At 39.4% G+C, this 24,519-nt stretch overlaps 2 protein-coding genes across 2 annotated transcripts in view; one reads left to right on the forward strand and one right to left on the reverse strand.

Annotated features, from left to right (window-relative positions):
* LOC129092054 (SH3 and PX domain-containing protein 2A-like) overlaps nucleotides 1–23,397 on the reverse strand; it is a 51,488-nt gene extending 28,091 nt beyond the window's left edge. Inside the window, exons 1-5 of the mRNA XM_054599824.1 lie at nucleotides 23,317–23,397; nucleotides 13,497–13,577; nucleotides 7,965–8,040; nucleotides 6,499–6,575; nucleotides 5,560–5,651 (exon numbers count right to left, since the gene is read on the reverse strand). Coding sequence (XP_054455799.1) covers nucleotides 5,560–5,651; nucleotides 6,499–6,575; nucleotides 7,965–8,040; nucleotides 13,497–13,577; nucleotides 23,317–23,388 — 398 coding nt within the window. The 5' untranslated portion in view covers nucleotides 23,389–23,397. The remainder of the gene's footprint in view (nucleotides 1–5,559; nucleotides 5,652–6,498; nucleotides 6,576–7,964; nucleotides 8,041–13,496; nucleotides 13,578–23,316) is intronic.
* LOC129092171 (N-acetyllactosaminide beta-1,3-N-acetylglucosaminyltransferase 3-like) lies at nucleotides 15,333–21,178 on the forward strand. Its single transcript, XM_054599997.1, has 2 exons — nucleotides 15,333–15,694; nucleotides 20,005–21,178. Exons 1-2 carry the CDS (start codon nucleotides 15,333–15,335, stop codon nucleotides 21,176–21,178), a joined length of 1,536 nt encoding a protein of 511 aa, XP_054455972.1.
* Nucleotides 23,398–24,519: the final 1,122 nt, after the last annotated feature.

Raw genomic sequence — 24,519 nt, forward strand, 5'->3', positions numbered from 1 at the left:
TGGTTTCGGTTTATTATCATTTAGACTGGAACATGTTATTTGCATAACTCTAAACCTGTTCTCAACCTCACAGTTGTTGGATCTATTCAGGCAGAGAAAATATTTAGCTATAATTTTAGTTTGACAGAAATTAGTCAATTAAAGGGGGGAAAAAAGCAAAACAAGCAATGGATACAAAGAACAAAGGATTTACACATTTAAATCCGTTCATAAGCATGTGTTGCCAGTTCAATTTTAACTGCTCATGCTTCATTTACTCTGATGCACTTACATAAGTGATAAGTGAGTCATTCACATAATTACCTAATCCTGTTTGATAAGAATTTGTTATACAATAGAAATGCAGAAACATTTGAAAACAGGCCAATATTACAAAATCTGTGAGTGGGTTTTGTAGCTTGTTGGCCGACTGCATGTCCTCGTTTAATTAACTGAGCTGCAGAGAGAGAGCACACCAAGGAGAAGTTGAGGTTTAACGCAGATGGGAACAGACACCTGGCTCTCTGAAGAGGCCAGCAGCAGGACTGGAGACATGGCCAGTTATGGATATGAGTAAATGTTTTGATAAACCTTGTCCAACATTTGCCAGGTTACAGCTTGTTAATCGACTCTCTGTGTTGCATTGATTCCAGGTAACTACAAAAAATTTAATTTTAACTATATTGGAATTTCAGAAATATTCCTGAAGCTGTTTGCTATTGAGGACAGTAACAAAACATGTAAAACAACTTGAAAATGTAAGTCAGTGTCTGGCCAGCATCATGAAAATGATTATATTTGTTCAAGCTAAGCAACACTTCTTGCTTAATCCAAACTTTTTTTTCAACCAATAACTGTATTCCTCTGTTACTTAAGATAAAGTAATTTTTGGCAAAAGGCTTCACTGTTTCCAGATGCATGAACAAGTTATGAGATTTTTTCCAATCACTCATGTAATAGCTTACAGCTCAGTTCAGCTTCATCACTTACTCAATTTTGAAATAAAACAACAAATTAAATTTGATTATGACACAGTAAAAATAGTTTATATTGGATCTTCAAGTAATGTTCATACTGTGGAAATGAATTTCATAACCTCGTTATCTTAAATATTCATGCTGAGCCAACATAAATAAGTTTGTAGTTTATTAAAAAAACAAGCATAGTCTAAGCAGAGGATGCCCATAGTATCAATGAGACGACTTTAAACTCTCAACTTTAGCAGATCAGATAAAAACCAAATATGTGTTAAACTAAAACAACGCACACCGCACATACGCTTTCAGGACGGAAAAGCAAGCTCTGTGATTTCTTTATGAAAGCTTGGGAATAAATTATAGTATGTTTACGGTAATGGCTTCAGATGCTATTCATTGAATTTCATGAATTGTAACGCATGTTAAACATATCCGAAGTATTTCATGAAGCGTTTCTTTTGTCCAAATCTGGTAGGGTGGAGATGAAACTGAGGGAAGCACTATACTTTAGAGGGTTGGGGAGAAATGATGGGGATAAAGTGGATGCTAGACCTGCCCTGCTAGCTAGTGACCCTTAGCGCAGAGCTGGAATAATATTCTTCCCAGGAGGAGGCTGAGCCCACAACTCTGGCCCTGAACCTTTTTTCCTCCTATCACCAGCAAAATCTAATAAATTAAGGAAAGCTAAGGAGAGCAAATATAAGTCCAAACTAAATTACATGTTTAAGACTTTGCGCCGATGATTTTAGCGGTACATTTTAACCTTTAGTTAATTTATAGATAGTCAAAGAAGTAGGGAGATAGTCTACACGGTTTTGGTTTCATTGCGTACACACCCATGCCAGGAGATGCATGGGCTGAACACGTCATTAAAAATCAGAGCCCACAAGAGTCCATCCGAAGCTTGAGTTGAGAATAACCATCTGTTTGCACATAACTGCAGCTCACTCTTTGTAGGTGGGCCTATTAGAAATGGAATGTGTGAGACATCAGTCCTTTGCTCACATTTCTCAGCCAAGTCAACGGACTGAAGTGTCTGCCCTGCTTCGTGTATACATTACACAGACACTCCTGCCTGACCTAAGATTAACCTCTGCAGGAGCTCTAGGGTCAAAAGGTCGACGTCATTGACCAGGGAATTCTTATGATTATGAGCAGAGGTCTGATTTGCACACAGAGAGGGTGTAGTAGGTGTATTTGGGTGTACTTAAGAAATGAAATCATGCAAATTGGTCATGATTCTAGTGATCAGTCTAAAGGAACGTTAGTTTGACCTCACATCGACCTCTGATAACTTCCCTTATGGTGATACACGCATGGAAGACTTTAAAACGACGTTTTTAGTCTATCATGTAAATTAAGATGCACAATTGAGTAATGGTGTGAAACAATGTGGGGACTTTTCTCCAATTTGGAGAAAAAAAAGCAGGTTGCCACAAAATAAATCATTACATTTTAGGGTTAAGACTTGGTTTTTGGTAAAGTTTGGGTAGAAATAATATCGGACTTTGGAATAATCAAGTAAGTTTGCCTTATTGTCAAGACTTGTCATCTCTAGTAGGGATCTTTTTTGGTTCCCAAAGTAAGGGTTAGCATTGGGTTTGATCATGTTGCAGTTACTCTTCATGAGCAGGCAGCACTAGACAGGCTGAAATTAATGATTAAGCTAAATTTCTGAAATCAAGAGAGTTTGGTGAATCAGATTCTCTCGTATGATCAAACCTCAAAGAAAACAGTAAGAGAGATTTAGGATGAGGAAACAAAAATGCTCTTGCATGCCGCCTTAAATTGACTGGAAGTATACACAGGAAGTACCGTCCAGGAAGTACTGATCATTTTCTTTCTTTTTTTTCTGGAGAGATACATTTTCCTCTGTTGGTCGAGATCTTCAACTTTGATTTTCAAAGTGCAGTATAGTCCCCGCTGGGTCCCATGTGCTCAAACTCCCAAGTCTCAACATATTTGTAACGCTTAAGTCTGTTAGACTACAGTACAACTGAACAAACCAACCAACCTTCAGTGTAATGAAAGAGGCCTACCATCAAAATGTCAGCAAAACATAAACGGATGAATAGATGGTATGCTTTAACCTGAGATTTGACTGTATGAAGAGTAATATTTTATCTAAAAATGGAGATGATGGATATGTGCATTTGTTTACTGGTATTATTCATAATTATGCCTTTGCCCTTGACCAAGTTGCTGGCTTCAGATCTGCAGATGGTCTCCAGGCGCTACGCTAAGGTTGCACACTGTAAATAGTTAAGATGGATCAAATGCAGAGGACAAATTTCCCCATGGGGACTGATAGTGTGACTTACTTTTACCACTCTAAAATATAATACAAAGTATGAGCTACAAAGTCACATTGCAACAAAATCTATTCATCAGTGAACAAGCAATACATGGGCTGGGACTGACGGCACATAATATATCAGCATAACAAGGTGAAAATGACCTTAGCTTGTTGCAAACAACTCAAATGCACAGTTTAAAATCTAGATAACAGTAAAACCACCATGAAAAAATGACTGATGACTGAAACTTAATACTGTAAGTAATTTAATCTGGCCACTAACTCTATAATTAAATATTTCTGCATGTGCTCTTCTTCACAGTGATTTGAGTTGCCAAACAGGAACCCGGGATGTGAGATGATTTGTAAGAATTGAAAGACGTGTTGCTATTATTCAAATGTAGTCTGACTATTATCCTTAATTTGTCACCAAGTTTCTTAAAAAAATCCCTTTTCTTGAAAAATATTCAAAAGCTTTCAGCCTTTAGGCCTCTGAAACAACCCTAAGAGAATAAATCATTATTTGGATTTACAGTTCACTACTATGCGACCGCATACATGTGACTGGAACTAACCATCATTTTACATCAAAAACATTTAAAAACCACCGTCTGCAACAAAGGTCTAAATTATTTTAGCATTTCAAAAGTAGACAACCAGGTGTTGGAGAAATATTTAGTTATCTCCTTTTGATACTGATGTTTGTTGATACTGATGAAGACATTAAAAAAAATCTTTCCACATGAGCAAAAGCTGTTTAGTTGAAGTATCTTCCATGTAAAGTTCACAAAGCCATATAACTATTTAATCTATGTATCAGTATAAATCTTAAAAAGGCCAATCAAACATTAAAATAATGCAAAACGTGGTTTTTTTGCCAATGATTACGAACAACAACTCAGTCGTATCAATTTTGTGCAACGGCATTAACACACACAACCTCTGCCTCGTATCAGTGCAATGTGATACTGTCTGTCATCAATCAAAAGTCAAGAGAAACAGTTTACAATTCTGCCAGCTTATTCCATGGCTCCCTCTTGTGATGGATCAACATCACGTCCATTTATCGAATTCAATCCGTGCTGTGACATCTGTTGACCACTAGATAGCAGTAGCGGGTGAGGGCTTGACAAACAACATTATCTAACTTCTGCTCATAGTGGCAGAAATACCAGTAAAATGTCATGAATTGTGTTTCATGATGGACACAATGTTACCAGTATTAATTGCCTCATTATTAATCAGAGTAATTGTAATAGAGACATATTGGATTGATTGGATACAAGTTTAGTTTCTTTTTACAGCCTGTAGTAGTCATGTTTTTTTTTTTAGTGACTGGGACAGCTAAACAAGGAATTGATCATTATAACATGAGCAGAAAAGCTCTTTTTCTTTATGCTGTTTACAAATTATTTCCCAAAAATGTATTCCCTTATTTTGCCAAAAATGTGATCGACCTTATTGATTCAACTTTTTGCTGGTAAACAGTTTAACAGTGACAATCTATTTTTCTTCACGGTAACTCGCACATTGTAATTTTATGGCATCACAAGACTACAATTTTTTTGTGATATTGCGAATTTGTGGGGGAAAAAACACGAATAAAAGTCATTTTGAAGTCGTCCAGATCCTCAGGAATGAACTGAGCACTTGGGTGGCATGGCTTTCAGACCTCAACATCTCAATTTAAGTTGAGATCCTCCAAGACTGGAGGAGGATCTTGCTTTGAAGTGGGATTAACATGAATGGGCAGTTGGGGTTAGAGGTGGTGGGCCTGTTGGCGGTGGAGAAACCACTTAAGAGGTTACCACATTTTTCTCCTAGAGTGTGTTCGGAAGTGTTAAAAAACAAAAACAAAAAGAGTTTAAATTTGTGAAAAATACTATCACAGCCATACTTCAATTGTGCATAAACTGAAAGGAAAGAATAGAATTTCAACTGAAAGAAATCTAGCAGCCACTCTGTAATTACTCCCACTCTGACTTTGAAGTGAGTATGACAAATGACTAGCATGAGAGTCTTATCTGTGCTGAGACTTGACCTCAGCTGCACTTATTTTAGGGATCGGGTGTCACCTCCCAGAAATCTTTATTAATAAAACACAGTGCCTCTCAAGCAGCATCCATTAATCATCCCTGAGACACAGCAAATTCTCTGGATCAAGATGGGTCAGTGCTGGCCCAGCTGCTGAACAACAATGAAACCAGTGTTTACAACCCGCCAAAGGGCAATGTTTGGTATTTAACAGCTCATTGAACGGTCAATGATAGCTTATTATCAATGAAGTATGCAGTCATAGTTACTCACTCTGTGGGAGGGTTGAGGTCCTCTGAATTGGTCTCAAAGAACTTAAGGACCTCCTCACTTTGAGAAATGGGGGAGGGAAGCTTCATCAGAGCCTGTGGGCAAGAAGGGAGGAAGAAAGCTTTCTAGTTGCGACAAAAAACACATATTTAAAAGATTGCAGGTATTGTTAAAAGTGCTGAAGTTTTGGTTTGAATGGCAATGAGTAACCGGTTTATAACACTGAGTCATTGTACAGTCAGATGGGAAGGCCAGGCGGAGATGTGGAGGGGAAGGAAGAAGGCTCTGAGGCCAGAGGGAGGGTTTAAACAAAGGAAAATACACAGCGGTGATATTGTATGACAAGCGTCTGTCTCAGCTTTCAAAATGAGATACTTCAGCCCACTGCACCTGAATCAGAGAAGAGACCCGTGAAAGAAAAATAGTAAAAAGAGATCTTTAAGCTTCTTGCTTTCGCAGCAAATCCTGCTTTGTTCCTCTAAGTGAAAACTGCTGCCACACTTGGCAACGCACTTGCCCCACATTCCTTTCTCCAACTCAATGAATATAAGAGGGTCAGGCAGCCATCTGCACTCACTACTACACTTTAGGTCTGCTGACTCATTCTTATTCTTAGGATTCTGTCTTACCCCTGTGTGCCCCCATTTCCCTTGTTTCCTTTATAGGCTGCCTATTTACATTGGTGACAGGAAATGACCAGCGCAGAGAGGGCCTTTGCTTTCCTGTTGAGGCTGGTGGGGGAGATAAATGTTGAGACGTGCCTTAAAAACACTGGAAAATGTTCAGGGTGTAGAGCGTTGACATGGATTACATTTATCTTACAACCAACATGTTAACCAAACATAAGTAGTGAATATTTACTTTCCGTGAAGGTTTGTCGTTTGAACAGCAGACAATGTGATACTAAATAGGGCATTAAGAGACATACAGCCTTTCTCTTACTTTGCAGTAATTATCAAGGTGCTTCAGCCTTCTGACAGCCACGTCTCGTATGTGACTCCGGCGAAACAAGACTTTACCTGAGGGAAAACAGAGCACTGTCAGTTGAACATACAACTCCAAACACATGAAATATAAAACAATCAAATTTAAGATGACCAAACGTACTTAAAAAAAGGCCTGCTATTTGTTATACAATTATAAATGTCTAACTATTGTCCCTACTGTGTATGTATGTGCATTTGTAAATATATGTATTTATGTTTGTTTGTGGATATGTATATATATTAATTTGTTGTATTGAAATGCTGGATGTTTATTTTACACATGAATAAACATTTTTAAAACACCAGCTTTTAGTAGAGCCTTTTGGGAGATGTGATGTTTACATACAGACGCTGTAGCTTGACCCCAATAATCAATTCAAATGATGTCAGCCTAAAGTCCAGCTGTAAGAAGTTGGTGTCTCCCTTCATTTGATATGTCATACTAAAGAAAAAGTAGCATACATTGAATACATGTTTTAAATGTTTAAAAATACAGAACAGAAGAACTCCAAAGGGTCTTCTGACCCATAAATTGATGGCAGCAACTCTTAGGAGACTGACTGCTATGTCATATAAATACACAAGGAGCACTAAACATTAAGTTACGATGCTGTTTGCTGATTGCAAGGGAATACAGTTCACCCAGTGTTTGGCTGTTTAGGCTTGAATAGCACGGCTTGTCTAACAAAGGACCTCTTCACTGCTCTCCTCTGCTCTGGCCCACGATTCATTTATTACATTAGACAAATGCCTCTATGCTAGCCTCCTACTTCCATGGAAGACCACAAACGGATTTAGCTTGGGTGGAGTACAGCAGTTAATCAAACAATAGAAATCTAATGACTGCACAATCCATGCCAGCATCATATTTTGGATCTTCCGTCAGTTCAGAATGTTTTAAGTGGAAACCACACCAATGCTGCATGCATAACAATCGGCAAACAAGCTTTTTGAAGGCAGGGTTGTTTTCTTTGCTATTTTCATGGCCTTACACCCAGGTGCGTGGAATTCATTTTCCTTAAATTATTAAGGTGCAAGATCCAAGATTGGGAGCATTTTAATTGCCTTCCAACGGTTCTCATAATGTGGACGGCTATCGGTGCTAACAGTGCTAACAGTGCAAACTAAAGTAACAGTGTTTACTCTCACACAATCTCACTTCTCTGCTTGGGTAGAAATTATTCCACAAATAGTGTTTTTTCTGCTGTATTGATAAATAAATACAGCTCCTTTAATGTATACTGTTGTCAACAATTCATTGCAATTTGGTAGAGTATGTAAGTGTGCTAAAATGTCTGAAGGCCTTTTTTTTTGCTTGTACTTATAAGGTGCTTGAGTACTGCAGTTTCTTGAATAAATCTAAAATTGATGCAACAGTGATATCAGAGTGCTGTGCCTGCTATTATGCAGTGTGTTTATCACCTGGCAAAAAAGGAATAATCCTCTTTTTGGGGTCCTTCTGTCCTCCCTCGATTGGGAATTTGTCGAGTATCCGCATCTGCAACAGTGAGGAAGAAAGTAAAGAGTGACACAAACATGAGTTTTTGATCAGTTGATCAGACAAAGTGGAGGAAACTGAGATGAAAGTAGAAACAGAAAAGGGGTTGCAAACAGGAACAGTCGACCCTTTTGTCACGATACATCATACAGAGTTCAAAGAGGGGTGTAAATTAAATTCGTCTGAAAAGCCACTGTGTCGTGAACCTACTTAACAGTTTCACTTTTATCTCTGGAGCAGTGGACAAGGTTACGTCACCCACAATTATCGGAGGAAAGGAAAAAAAGTTCCGCTTAAGGAGCATAAAACGCCGTCAGATGAGAGAACACTTTGATGTTGACACTTGATACATCGGACCCATTTACAGGAGCTATCTTTTGAGAGATATCGGGTGAAACAGACAGAAACAAGAGACCATCACACCAGCCATGACGCCAAATTTGGGCGTAAAGTTCCTTCACCCCTACTTCTGCAGCGTTGCTTGGACCACACCCATCTAGGGCTGTAACAATTTTGGAAAAAAAATTGCCATTATTTGACTGATATTGCAATTACGATATGATTATTGATATTAAAGGAATGAAAATTTTACATTATTATTCGGCTGTAAAGGGGTCTTTATCAGCGCTGTTGCCACGCCTGGTGAAATAGATACAATTCATGCTGTGTCAAGTCTTATGATGACGACAAATTAAAATGAATGCCTTCTATGTTAGCCGTTTGTAACTGTCTCAGCATGTATCTACTCGTATTACACATACATGTCTGTTTCTGTCCCATGTGTACAAAAGAAAGTGTGCCGTGCTGTGAATGATGTATGAGGTTGTTTTGTTGAGTGCTGTAAAAAAACATGCATTGCCAATGTGCAAGTATCTGTCTGTATCACAGACAACAGCTTCTGGTTTCCTCTTTGAATAAATAACAATACCATACATTACAATACCATACATTACTGTAGGATGCTCTCATGCGTATGAGAGCATCCTACAGTAACAGTCAGCTCAAAATCCAGATGCAACCCCACCTTTGTTCGTTCTGCTTTGCTTTGTTCCAGATGTGCTCTAGTTAGCAGCAAAGACTGTGATCGTCAGGCTAAAGCACACTGAACTAGGAGGAGGAGACCGGGAGACTAATCTTGGTCCAAAACCGAGCCAAAAAGGACCAGGTGGACAAACAGAACCAAGCTTGGGGAGGGAAATGGGATCCACTATGTCTGGGCCTGCAGGAGCTGTTTGTAGGTCTTTTAAAGTAATGGTGGTTTGGTTTCTCTTCTTGTGGTTTTTCCCTTTCTTGAACCCATCTGCTGCCTTTGCTAAATCCCTTAATTTCCCCCAGGGCATGGCGTCTCCCCCCTCCTCCAAAATAAAGGCAGCTAACAAGAAATGGTTTCTTTTGAAGTGGGAAATACTGGGATTTTTAGAAGTTAAAACTCTAACTGTGAAATGTTCTCATTGCCTTGTACTTGTTTGAGGAACATGAAAATCTAATAAGACCAGAAATCTTATCGTTACGTGTTTGTGTGCAGGTGTGGTTATCCCGAGCTGTTCTTTATGTTCAACCCATTTAAATGTGTCCTTACGGACAACTATTGTTTGTCTGACACATCATACTGCATGTATATCAGCCTCCCAGCTGTGTGTAAGGTGAGAACGAGGCGTCTCATACAGAGGCATTAATGGCATCACCCCCTGGGGGACCTGCATTGATACACTCCCCGCTCTATAGGACAGGTGTGAAAGTCGTTTCTATGGCAACAGCCGGACAACTTGGAGGGAAAACATTTCTCACATTTCAGTGACTTGGCCCTGAGTTGCTCTATTTACTCTATAATGTACACCAGACAGATAAAACTATAAAAATAAAATGTCTCTGCCTCCTTTTATTGCTCCATTTGACATGAACAATACACTGCACCCAAAGGAAAACCACCAATCAGTGCCGAGGAGTCTCTAACACAGCTGTCGATCACTGCTCATGAAGCTCATGTACTCCAATCAAACTGTCAAACTAGGCACGGTGGATTCTTGCAAATGCAATAAGGAGGATTCAGATTTTTCACAGTGTCATACACTAATGTGGCAGCCAAGTGTTCCCACCGGGAAAATGAACCATGTAGCAACAGGTGCTATGATGTAATGATGTTTCTCAGTCTCTTCTTACAGACTTCATCTGCCTCATCCGGGCCGGTGTTGAGTCTGCATACAGACGGGAGGTTGAACAGCTGGCCCTCCAGTGCGGACAGAACAACCAGGAGCGGAGCGCCCTTAAAACGGTGGAGATAACAGTGGACTCCAGGGGGAGGCGCCTCTACACTGACCCACATCACCATACTGAGCAACACTGTGTCTGCTGTGAAAACCTTCAAGTTTTGGGGGTTTCTCCCATCTCCAAGTAGCTCAAGTGGATTTCTAACATAGACACCATCAGGGGAAAAGGCCCATCAGAGGATGTACTTCCTGCGCCCATGTCATCGTGGATAATTGGTGCTTTTCTGTCCAGCTTTGTTGTCCTTGTCCCTAGCTGTTATTTCCATTTCTGTGTAAGTGCATTGACAGGGGTGCAAAAAAAAAAGAATCAAATTCCTTGTATGTGCATGCATACTTGGCCAATAAAGCAGATTCTGATTCTGACTTGTTAATCAGTGCTGTGAATAAATGCCCGAAGTTAAGTGTAATAAACATTCAACCATCTCTATTTTGGTATTATGGAAATATGGACATGATTTATGGCGATGGGAGGAACTCTGTACACTATGATAATACCCATAGAAGCATCATTGCACCCACAGGAATGAGGGAGGAACAGACACTGAGACATTGCACTGTGCAGCAGACAAAGAAACTGTTCAGAGGGGGGTTGTGGAGGAAGGTTTGAGTAGGTAAACAATCTGAAAAAAATTGCCTCAGGCGACATCACTTCCTTCAGCAAGTTTTAACAGGAAAATGGTGGTGACTAGTTAGAAAGGCATGAGTTCCTCATCTCTCGGCCATTTGAACCAACACTCAAATCCAGACCAAACTGTCAGCGGTTGAGTTGAATCGTGGGTAATGTAGGCATCGTGTTTTCACAAGGAAGAAGAAAGAATAGAATAAACAAGATAATATCTCTGGTTCTGCTGCATTGAAAAAACTCCCACAATATTATCCTGTAGGCAAAGAGTGAAAATCTAAATTGCTGAGTAATCATTAATAATCTTAACTTCAGACTATTCTGAGCCATTAGTTTGTCTTCTCTCAAAGGCCTGCAAAGAAGTCCAGGTTTGACAAAAGTTTTTCAAGAAAGAAAACCTTGTTTAAGTTCCATTGTGTGTCAAGAATGTAGGCCAGACAAATTATAATGCAGAAAGAGTAGAGCTGACCCTGGTCCAAATCCTCAATCCAAAAATAATGACGACTAAGGGATTTTGGAGAAGTTTTTGTCCAAAAAGAAACCAGGCCAGCTTGCACACTCCATAATCTCCCTAAGGAATGCTGTGACCCATGTGCTCTGTCTGCTGTGGTTGAAGGGTGTGGAGGAGGGGAGACCTCACTCCCTACTCTCTGACGGTAAACTCAGTTTGACACACTGACCAAATCTGCTCACGTCAAACATGTGGGTCAAAAACATTTTCCCTTCGACACCAAAAAACAAATTTTGGTGGAATTCAGGCTCAGCATTATTCGGCATGAAAACAACTGTCTTTAAAACAAGGAATCAATGTGCTTAACTCTGCACATGAATTATAAAAACTACACTTCGGGTCAGCAGAAAAGACAAAGAGAAGGATTCAGGTAAAAAGGAGATCCTAATAATTTATGATAATTGCTTCCCAGAGGAACAGTTTTGAGTTTTGTTTAGTGCACTAGGGAGGTTTGAAACAATAGCAGAGAGTGCACTTTTGGACATCCATATTGCAACGAAAGTGGAGACCTCGTCTTTAAATGACAAACAACAAAGCAGCCTGTTGTTGACGAGCGATTTTACATGACCAGCTGTACAGTGCTTGCTGATGTTGGACTCAATATGAACGATTGGCCACTGCTTAAAAGGCGTTCCTTGTTCTGTGACCTTATTTGGCTTTTTCTGAATTCTGAATTAATGGTTCTCTGATGAGATCATGGTCACATTTGTCAGGCAAAGACTGTCAATTGCAGTTTTTTTCTCTGTCAGCTTCTCGCAAACATAAAACACGCAATTGTGTTGCGAATACAGAGAGTTGTGCAGTGCTGGGGAAAGATGTAGGTGTCAGTTGGCAAACACACAAGCACAAGCTCAATTTCTGCCTGGAGAAAAGACAAATATTTTAATGGAGGCAGTAGAGAAGAGAGACTGTAGGTAGACTTAGCACTATTGTAGACATGCAGCAGTTAAATAGGGCAGTTAACTAAACTTCCATGTGGAAGAATCTTCCTGTCTCCAAAACTGTTCAGGAACCCAATCCTTTCATGCCACTGCCCTTCTTAAACACTTTCCTCCTTCTGCAAATAGCTAGATTAAACAGTTTGTGATTTTTTTATAATGGTGGAATTTCTTTAAGCACCTGTTTGTTGTTTTTTACACCTGCTCAATGAAACACTTATCCTAGATTGTCTGCAAAATCAAGTGTGCTTCACTCCAAACACTTCATCTTTCACCTATATGACTATGTTCATGTAAGGAAGAAATAAAACACACTATCTTTATCCATTTTGTATTGACAGCTGGAGACTGTTGCTCTTCAGATTACCCTGCCCAGACAAACACACCTCAGCAGCAGGGATCCGTGGACAAAACTAATGTTTACAGAGACGGGAGAGGAGCTCTGTTTCCATCAAACAGACCAGGGCAGAATTTTCCTGGCTATTAGCAAGAGACCAGAGAACAAAGGGTTTCCTCTGCTGCCTCCAATGCAGCCAGCCCACCAGAGCCACAGCGCTGGAGAGTGCAGCCTGGCAGAGAGCGTTATCAGAAAAGATCCAGAGACAGTCTTTTACAAAAAAACAGCTTGATAAGGTTTCTAAAGGTTTAAACCCTTCACACTGTTGCTTAACCTACTTAGATGTATATCTTTCTAACAAACAAGCAACATATAGACAATTCAGGCCTGTGGGGTTAAAAATGTGAACCTAAATCACTTTTGGGAAATGTGGAAATTTCAATGGAGGCTACTGGATCGCTAAAAGATCCAGATGCACAGCTTTGCACCATGTAGTATTCTGACTGAGGTCATGTTCACTTCCTGCATCTGCTGACTGGATTTCCCCCTATTTCCCTTTTTCCAGGCCGGCTCCAGGAGTCTTAAATGAGACCTTTCACTAAGCTGGCGACTCCCAGCAGCTGAACAGAAAGACGTGACCAAAAGGTCAAACTGACTTCACAGAGTTTAATATGAAGACATATCCAGGCCCCTTTTCACAAACATTGAACGTTTTATTTTTATGCTACTCGTGTATTAAGGGACAGTAGAAGTATTCGGTTGATTTACCAGTACAACATACCTGCAGGTCAAAGAATTTGCTGTATCTCCTGTAGATGACATGGGAAGTGGAGTCGGAGTAAGTGACGTTGATGAGGTACACCTAGTGAGAGAAGCACAAACAAAAGAGGCCCATTAGGAGCAAGTCCACTTTGTCAAAAGACACCACGGCACCACTTTAGCCTGCCTTGCCCTAATGACACAAAGTGCATTCCCTCCTGACTTAACTTCAGGAGGTCATCAAAGGTCAAATAAACTCATTAGGTACGTCTGTTTCCGTCACACATTGGAAAGACATCAGGGGTCAAAGAGAGGGTCAATAGATTTCAAGTATTATGTCATTAAAACCCCTTCATAATGATTTACAATTGTTCTTGAGTGCAGCTGATTAAACGCGACTCGGACTTCAGTGGTTTTAAAATATTTTAGGTTTAAGTCTCAACATAATACTTATTCCACAGTGCTGATAACTAAAATATATAAGGGCCTTATGTTTCTGGTCTGCAAACACAACCCTGCATGATTGTTCTTATGATATACATCAAACATCATATATACATATATATATCAATACATACAAAAATGTAACCGTTAAAATGAACGGTTATCATACCGTGTTTATTTCCTTATTTGATGTATTGAAAATAACTGACATAAGTGAGTATGTAAGAGTTAAAGGTACAGACAAGAGCAGTCTGGCTGCTTTGCTGTGTATCTATAGTATATGTTAATTGCTAATAATCAGGGGACATCATTTTCATTTAGTAGTTCATTTAAATTGCTAGCATGCAAGCTAACACAATTCAATTATTTAATATTGTTATGTTCTTTCAGGATTATTTTAACTGATAGTAATAATAATAATAATAATAATAACAAGAAGAATATAATTCCATTAGATGGTTATGTTACCTTGAAAATATAAATATCATACCGTTACAACCCTTAAGATGTGAGGAAGTGTTTACTCATACAGAGGATGAAATGAGTATTATTATTTTCTCGGCAGACATTAGTCATTAAGAGAACAGAACATTGTTGACAGAATTTTTTCCAAAAATAAATTCTCTATTTGCCTCAACAACAAAGGGCCCACAAACAGTTGTGCACTCTGAACTCTGCATTTCCATTTAAGCGCATAGCACAGAATGTTTACAAAAGCAGCATTTACATATATGGTGGCAATCTACAACGACATCAGTTACTAGTTTGAAATGCAGTTTCAAGGCAGCACACAGTTCATTACAGAAAGAGTGTGCAGCTAGGCAGAACGAGTTCTCCAGCAGCTCACTAATTAGATACAGACAGGATGACCAAACGCTCTAAATTCAGGCAACAGCATGGCTCAAAGTGAGGGTGTGTGAGGTCAAGATACACCTTAAAGAACAATGAACCGTGCAACACTGTAACAAATTGATTGGGATGTTTGCAACCAAAAATACTGATACTATACAGTCCCTGACAAAAGTCTTTCGCTTGGGTACAAGTTGACCTTAATTCTTTATATTTGTAATTCAAGTGCTTTTTTTTACAATGAAATGGGTAATTTCAATGGACAGCTTATTGAAATAATGTCATTTGGATGCCAAATCTGAAAAGCATTCTAATTCACAGCTTGGTAAAGCCCACTGATTTTGAAAGCACAAAATTGTTTGCAAAGACATTAAAATTTCTCTGTCATTGCAATCGCCTTGCTGTCATCTTGGCATCTAAATCCTTGTGGTTGCAAACTGACAATCAATGAATAGATTACAGCCTCACCTGTGATCAATAATTGATCAATCAATTAGTGGGTGTGTATAAAAAGAACCCCAGCACACCAGACCTTCACATCAACTGCAACTTGACCTCTGACAACATGCCTAAGATTCACCCTGAGACCAAAGCGTTGATTATCAAGAGGCTGAAGACCAGATCCACTGCTGAGGTGGCTGACACCTTCAATGTGTCTCAGCGTCAAGTACAACGAATAAGAAAAAGATTTGAAGAGACTGGAGATGTTTTTGACAAGCCCAGGTCCGGCAGACCCCGCAAGACAACTGCTCGGGAGGACAGTTTGTTGGCTCGAAAATCCAAGGCCAGCCCCTTTTCCACTGCAGCAGAGCTCCACCAGGCCTTGTCACCTCAAGTCCCCGTGTCAACCAGGACAGTTTGTAGAATTCTGTCTCGAAATGGCCTCCATGGTCGAATCAGTGCCCAGAAACCAGCACTAAACAAAAGGCAATTAAAAAACGTGTGGCATTTGCCAAGGCCCATAGCCTGCTAAAAGGATGGACACTGGAAAAGTGGCAGAAGGTGGATTTCTCAGATGAATCTTCGGTTGAATTACATCACAGCCGCCGCAAATATTGCAGGAGACCTACTGGAGCCCGCATGGATCCGAGATTCACCCAGAAAACAGTTAAGTTTGGTGGCGGGAAAATCATGGTCTGGGGTTACATCCAGTATGGGGGTGTGCGAGAGATTTGCAGGGTGGAAGGCAATATCAATAGCCTAAAATATCAAGAAGTATTAGCTACCTCTTACATTCCCAACCATACAAGGGGTCAAATTTTGCAGCAGGATGGTGCTCCATCACATACTTCCATCTCTACATCAAAGTTCCTCAAGGCGAAGAAGATCAAGGTGCTCCAGGACTGGCCAGCCCAGTCACCAGACATGAACATCATTACATTTACATTACATTACATTACAGTCATTTAGCAGACGCTATTTTATCCAAAGCGACTTACAGGATCTTGTATTCAACATAGGTATTCAAGAGAACTACTAGTCACCAGAAGTCATAAGTGCATCTCCTTTCTTAAACAAGCATCTTAAAGCATAAGCCAGAGCAAAAGTATATTGCAGAGGCAAGTTACTACGAAAACAATAATTGCAACAGACTAATCCGAATATAGTAAGTGCTACAAACTACTACGAATAGGATAAGTGCAGTAAACAAATACAAATTCAATAAGTGCAGCGAACTGATACAAATACAGTAAGTGCAACAACTAATACGAGTGCAATAAGTGCTACGAGGAAGGCTCAGGGTAGTACTTCTTGAAGAGGTGAGTTTTCAGCCTGCGCCTAAAGATGGGCAGTGACTCTGCTGTCCTGACGTCAGTGGGGAGTTCATTCCACCACTGAGGGGCCAGGACAGAAAAAAGCTGTGACCGGGTGGATCGGCCGCAGGGACCTCTGAGTCGATTGGGGCAACCAACGCCCAAGGCAGCAGAGCGAAGTGGTCGGGCAGGGGTGTAGGGCATGACCATGGCCTGGAGATAGGAAGGAGCTGTTCCTTTCACTGCCCTGTAGGCTAGCACCAGAGTCTTAAACTGGATGCGAGCTCTTACAGGGAGCCAGTGTAGAGAACGGAGAAGGGAAGTTGTGTGAGAGAACTTGGGGCGATTGAACACCAGACGTGCTGCAGCTTTCTGGACAAGCTCCAGGGTCTGATGGCCGACGCCGGGGCTCCGGCAAGTAGTGAGTTGCAGTGTCCAGGCGGGAGATGACCAGAGCCTGGATGAGCACCTGCGCCGTCTCCTCAGTGAGGAAGGGGCGAATCCTCCTGATGTTGTATTGAGCATGTCTGGGGTAGAATGAAAGAGGAAGCATGGAAGACGAAACCAAAGAATCTTGATGAACTCTGGGAGGCATGTAAGACTGCTTTCTTTGCTATTCCTGATGACTTCATCAATAAATTGTATGAATCATTGTCGAACCGCATGGATGCAGTCCTTCAAGCTCATGGAAGTCATACAAGATATTAAATATGGATCTCACAGCACCACTACTTAATTCACTGATGTTATGCAACATATTTTTGTATTTGAAGTAAATTATTTGTTCAATTTTCACATTACTCTCTGTAGGCGACAAAACTTTTGTCTTACCAAAATCTGACCTTTCTGTGTTCATTAAATGATCAATCTTTCTTCAGTGAAGCAAATTTATTTTAGTATATTAAACATAATTTGGGAGGGTTTTAGCTTTCATATGAGCCATTTCTAAAACCAATGGATAAATTAAAAGTCAGGTTATAAGCTGTTGTTTCTACAAAATGGATAAGTGACAAGACTTTTGTCAGGGACTGTATAGTTTCACGGAAGATGATTACATTCTTTATAGCAGATTCAAATCAAGTACATGCAAATGGGTACACATGGACAGTATGTGCTGGCTCATCTGGATTTAATCAAAAGAGTTTGCATATGGACAGTAGGGACATGTCCCTACGAATATTTTGAGGGCACAGAATTGTCCCTGCCAGTATTTGAGCAAATTGTATTAATTTGATTGCTTGTGAACAGCATGGCCATAGCCAGCTGTGAGGTTGTTATTCTAAAAAACACAATCTCTCTTGGCATCTAAATCATGTGAAATGGCTTGAAACTGACAACAATGAATAAGATAACTATCTGTGAGTGTGTGGTCATGTTCACTGCAAATATTTTTCACCTTGTGAAAACAAGGTTCACACAAGGTTCAGGTGAACAAGGTGAAAACAAGATTGAACATTTAATCAAACTACACACCTCTCTGTATTTACTTTTTAGAAGAAACTGTATCTGATTTTAATTTTGAATTCAAATATATATTCACACAGAAATAGCGTGAAAACAAGGTTAACAAGGTTAACACAAGGTGAAAACAAGATTGTTGTCTTGTTTTCACCTTGAGTCTGTGTGTGTTATCACACAACACATGACTCACAAGGTGAAAACAAGATTGAACATTTTTCACAAGGTGAAAACAAGGTTCACACAAGGTGAAAACAAGATTATTGTCTTGTTTTCACCTTGTGAAGTCTGTGTGTGTGTTATACAAACAGACTCAAAGTGAAAACAAGATTTAGGCAGCAGCATTAAAAATAAATAAATTTTTTTTACTTTGACATTTCTCCAAATATGTAACCCTACCAACAGGTTCTCAGGTTTCAGTTAGCGGTCACTTCCTCATCAAATACATAACCCTAGCGACCTGCATAGTCAGATTACTGACTATCAAAGGGATACTCACCATACGCTCACACTCATCTACCAATATGTTCAGGTATGTATCGTTGAATTAAAGTTGTTTTAATTGTGTATTTAGTGTTTCTGTGAATCTAAATTTGTTAGAAACAAAAAAGGTATGTATATTAAATATAATAAAAATGAATTATATAAATGATGTAGCCTCTATTTGTACTGTCTGCGACAACAATCTTGTTTTCACCTTGTGAGTCTCTGTGTGTATAACAATCCCTTTTGAACATTTAATCAAACTACACACCTCTCTGTATTTACTTTTTAGAAGAAACTGTATCTGATTTTAAATCTACAACTGAGATTGTGCTAGTCAAAACTAAATTTAACATATATTTAAATCAGTTTAAGTATTTTAACATTTAATAGCTTGACTGGATATATATTGCAGATTTCTTTAATTTAATTCTTCCTATCAAAAAGAACATTCCAGGTGTCCACCAGGGCATCTTAAATGGTTACAATGTATTTTGAAAGTCAAAATTGTTGAAAATCCTTGTTTTTCTGATGTTTTCTGAAAAAGGAATGTTTTTTTAGAGAACCAAAGCGTCTGTTTGATTTTACAGCATGTGGGTAGATCGTTTTTTTTTCTTACTGTCACAGTAACATGCATGCGAAGCAGCACAAGTGCATGCTGCTTCTTTTACGTATGCTCTCTAATCATTAAAGTAAATTGTTATGGAAAACATACATCAATTCAATAAATCGTTTAAAAAGGGGGTTGGAAAGTTGAAGGATTTTAGGGGTGCGAATGGATGATTTAAGTGTACATGCAAATTCAGATGACGTTAGCGCTGATCATAATGAGAAAGTAATCACTTTAGGCCCCTAATAAACTGTATCCACCTTAACCTGTTAGTTTACCATGAAATCATACTGTCCTTTCTCAGCAAATAAGATATGGGTCATATGGATATACAGTCTTCGGATAGACCTTTGTTTGGGTAAAGCTCTTTTGCTTTCTCAATGCATACTTAAAAAGCCGTAACTAGAATTTATCAAAGTCGGGCAGATTGATTTCGAAAGTGCAACGGAGGGTGGCAACAAGGAATGTCAAAAGCACTGCCAAAACAAGTGTTATCCAATATTTACAGTTGTAAATGGATCTTACCTCAACACTCCACCAAGCAGCCTGTCAGAGAGGCCGCCTGGCCTATATAAAATAAAATAAGATAATCCTTTATTAGACATACAGTGAGAGCACACAGGGAGCAAGATGTCTGAATATGAAACAATTTAGGTCAATTTTGAATTCAATAAATAATTGATCCCACCTCTCAGGTTAATTAATCCAATTGTACCTGATGGACTAATAGATTTTTGCAGTCCCAGTGAGACGTGTCTTGTGGCTCATTGGATTTGATTACTCAAGTCAGTAACAATTTAGGTCAATTTGAATTCAAATATATATTCACACAGAAATAGCCCATACGACTCTGTCTATGTTTAAAAAGCACTATTTCACATGATTTTTCTGTTAAAGCACTAAAGTATTCTTTGTGATTTTTCCTTTGGCAGAGCTTCAAGAAAGAGAAAATCCCGAGTATATATTTGGTTGCTGTTGGTAACTTTTCTGGTGGCTGTTTATCTCCATAAAGATTTGCTTCACCACAAAACCATTCATGTACAAGATAGAAAAAACGATAACGGTCGAACGAAGGCACCAGCCAGAAACAACTCCATGGTAATCTCCTGGCCAAAATGTCAAATAAATCAGAGTGTTGCCAACAGCTCAGACTTCAACAATTTAACTGTTAACTTTCAAGACTTTCTCTACTACCAACACTGTCGCCATTTCCCCATGCTACTCGACATTCCTGACAAATGTGTTCGGGGTAATGAATCTGCAGCCATACTCTTTCTGTTGGTCATTAAAAGCTCCCCTTCTAACTACGACCGCCGAGAGGTTCTGCGCAAAACATGGGCTGAAGAGAGGTTAGAAAATGGTGTGCAGATTCGAAGGATCTTCATCGTTGGAACTGCGCAGGCTGGTTTTGAGGGAGAGAGACTGAACAAACTCCTCGAACTGGAGAAACGTGAGCACAATGACATCCTTCAATGGGACTTTAAGGACTCATTCTACAATCTCACCCTGAAGCAGATACTCTTCCTTGAATGGTTTGAAAGAAACTGTCGTCAAGCTGGCTTCCTGCTGAATGGTGATGATGACATCTTTGCCAACACAAACAACATGGTAGAGTATATCAAAGGGTTAAAATATAGTGATGGAAGCAAGCACCTCTTCATTGGCTATCTGATGGTCAATTCACCTCCAGTCAGAAATGTACAGAGTAAGTATTTTGTTTCAGTTAATATGTACAAGTCAGACTACTTCCCTCCCTACTGTAGTGGTGGGGGCTTCATCATGTCTGTCCACACAGCTTTGGTCATATACGAGATGTCCAAGTCCATTGATCTTGTTCCTATTGATGATGCTTACATGGGGATGTGTCTGGCCAAAGCAGGACTAAGACCTGCTTCCCATATTGGAGTGGAGCCACTAGGATGGAACATTCCCTCCAGCAGAATAGATAAATATGACCCTTGCTATTTTAAAGAAAAGCTACTGGTACACGGATTCTTTTCAGCTAACATGTATTTTATGTGGAAAAAGGTGACTGACCCGAACCTGAAATGTGATACCGCAAACAAATGGCTCAAGAGGAAAAGAACTGTAGCTTTCAGGTGGTGAAGAAAAATGTTGTTACTTCTGTATGTTGATGTGTTTTCCTGCATGCAGGCATACATTACCTTCTTAATTATATGATGAGAAAGGGTGTGGACTGTTTTGATTGACATTGTATTCATGTGGAGTGTGGGGGAGTCTGTTTTGTGTATGACATTTATACATAACTGTTGCCAAATGAATGATCTGTAAGTGTTTTGATTACAGCGGGTATTGTTCTGCGTTACATTTTGACTACTTCCTTGCTACAGCATTTATATCTGCCGTGTATCACTTGTCCTGAGTTATCCTTTTAGAACATTCACAAACCAAAATCATTGTTTCCCCACTGAGCCTGCTATAATTGCATTCATTTGCAAGAGTACCTTTAGTTCTCTGTCTACTGTGGTGTGATTTTCTGAACAGTGTACTTGTCTTGTATAACTGTCTGTATTGATTTAATGAGTGTCTAGTTGTATCTAGTGTGGAATATATTTTATATGATAATGCATAACCAATGATCAATCAATGTATTAAGTAGTTTCAGAAAGAACTTGCATTACTTACCACTTACTTTGTCTTTGCTGGTTATATGCTTGAATATCTATATAAAATGTTATACTACTGGCTTGCGATATCTGTCTGTGTTTGAGTATGCGTGTGTTTGTGTGTGTGAGCTGGTGCAGGTTGAGGGCGAGAAGATATTTTGATAAGAATAAATACGAGACTGCGAGGAGCTCTTGTTTAGTAAGTTATTAAAATGTATCTTCACTATGCGGTATGTTGTTTAAATGTATCCTCACTTTATGATAAGGTACTTAAATGTAGCCTCACTATGGCTGTGAGAAGCTTTTATCTTCTCAGTCCCACTCAGATCATTTGTGAAAATCCAGTCTCTACATTGAGAAAAGGCTGGTTAGGACTAAGGCCTTGTTTCAACAGAATAAAGTGCAATGGAAATGCATGGAAAGGATTGACTAATAGGCTAAACTTACTGAGGCCGGATAAGACACTGTTGTGTTACGATAAACAACTCCAAATATAGTTAAAGGAATAGCGGTAGCAACGATGTATTGAAAGGAGACAAGCTGCTTCCACTGTTTAATGTTTTATTACACAGAAAATCTGGTATTGCATTGAATTCAACTGAATCCAGTGTGTTTCACTTATTGAGAAATACTAATGTCTTGGAGGACCTGAAGACTTATTGGCTCCCCTGAAGGTTATTACTCAAACCATAGTTGGATAAAGAAGTATCAACACCGTTCAATCATAGACAGATGGTCACACTAACTGACAGAAATCTGCTACACAACACATTTGAGGGCCGCAGTCTTTGAACAACAACCTCGATACATTTTCCTGATCTCGTGGTTATCTATCTTACAAACATGAACACGTCTTGTCCTGCAGATTACAGCGACCAAACAGTCACAGGGGAAAAGAGCACTGCTAATGTCAGTTTGCAGGCCATGTTAGTAAATTAGCTGGTCAGCTGCTGCACATTAAACGGCATGTAAAGAACATATCTGGCTCTTACTCTTAAATACCAATGCTGGCTTGTAAGCTGCAGACAAAATGTGCCTACTTTGTCTCTTATCCCTGTCAGGGCTCAGCCTGCGAGCTGCTGTCAGTCAAACACATCCCTCCAACCACTTAAGGGAGCACTTATGATATTTCCCCAAAGACTCTTCTCTTCCTTTAAATTAGACTGCAAAGGGGGATGAGTACATTCACACGAATTCAGTTGCTATTTAGAGTTGTTGCGAAGTGTTGTGTCATTGAAGCAACATAAACCGAAACAATTTAATACAAATTGAACTTTTGACCTGTCGATGGCACTAAACCAGAAGTCAGGTCCCACGTCAAACATCCGTTACATTTGACTCCAATGCAATCCTCAAGGTGGCACCAGATGATGACTCAGAAGATTGACAAAGGGATAGTGATTTTATCCTCTGGACACATTGGGTGTCTGTTAAAAGTTCAAGGCATGTCATTCCAGTTGTTGTTAGGATATTCAAATCGTTGTTGTTATCCATAGAGGTTCTGGATAAACTTTTAACACATGGTTTGTACTTTGAAAACCCAATGTTACATTTGTGAAGCTATAAGGTACATGAACAACATGATAGCAGGGACAAAAGAAAGAAGAGACATCTTACATAGTGTTTGGACGGGTTCCTTCTCTTCTGCACGTCCACAACATTGACGTCAAGGACGTTTCGGAGCTGCATCTTGTCAGACCAAGTGGGATTTAGTAAGGAGAAATGCTACAAAAGAAGATGATCCCCCATAGAAACGATACTGGGTTTAAAAAAAAAAAAAAACATTTAGCGAAATTGCCGAAAAAGTTGGTAGAAGGAGAAAACAACAATTTGGGTGTATCCATGGAGCGATGGAGTCAGACGGACGGTCTCGGAGCTTCTCGACTCCTTGTGAAACATGACAACGTAGGAAAAACTGGTGTTCAGTCAGCCGTCCCCTCCCTCAGATAAGGGGGGCTGGACTGCTGCGGGACAGACGCGGACCGGACGGGGCGGTCCCGCTTCACACCGCACGGGACCCTTTTTGACCCTCTTTCGCTCATGTGTGTCACTGTGCAAAACTCTTATATAAATATACAGAATATATGAAAATAATCTTTTTTTTTTTTTTTTTTTTTTTTTTTTTTACATTTTTCTCTCTTTCGAAAGAAAATTGAATCCAAGTGGAGGAGACAGGGACATGAAGCCATGAGGAGAATGGAGGAGAGGAGAATAACATTTACTCATTTCTCCCACACGGGGGCGCTAAACGACAAAAAAAAAAAAGACCTGCTTAATAAAGCGGTGCATCTTGTTTTTTTTATTATTTCAATGATTTGCACATTGCACACGGAGAGCAGTGTGCGTTTACTCAAGTATACTTTTTTGTTTGTTTGTGTATTTCATGCCTTCTTCTACTTCTACTCCACTACATTACAAAGGGAAATATTGTACTTTTACTCAACTAGGCTGATATTTATTTGACAGCTGTAGTTTTCTGTTTTTTGTCCAGATTCAGATTTGAACATGATTAGTTTAATTGTATGATCATTCGGTTCAAATTATGAGTTACTCGAGCAGCTACAACACTAAAATATGTCTCACAAATTATTGCAGTAAAACTGTAAAACTGAATTCATTATTAGTACATTATTACTATTTTTTGATAGTACAGTTTGATGATGACACTTCTGTACTATGTGCACTTTTAAAGCATCTGCATACCATATACCTCTCACCATATAACATGATGTGTTCAGTCAGTGTCAAGTTAATTACTATGAAACTGTCAAATCTGAAAGACACAGAAACTAAACATTAGTGAACCTATTTTACAATAAT

Source organism: Anoplopoma fimbria, chromosome 6 (assembly GCF_027596085.1).
Source record: "Anoplopoma fimbria isolate UVic2021 breed Golden Eagle Sablefish chromosome 6, Afim_UVic_2022, whole genome shotgun sequence".
Classification (NCBI taxonomy): Eukaryota; Metazoa; Chordata; class Actinopteri; order Perciformes; family Anoplopomatidae; genus Anoplopoma; species Anoplopoma fimbria.

Excerpts from the sequence above, each read along its gene's own strand:
- LOC129092171 (XM_054599997.1), top strand. The coding sequence starts at position 15,333 with ATGCCTAAGATTCACCCTGAGACCAAAGCGTTGATTATCAAGAGGCTG. Across the intron at positions 15,695-20,004 it reads AAACCAGCACTAAACAAAAG|AGCTTCAAGAAAGAGAAAAT; the intron begins GCAATTAAAAAA and ends TTCCTTTGGCAG.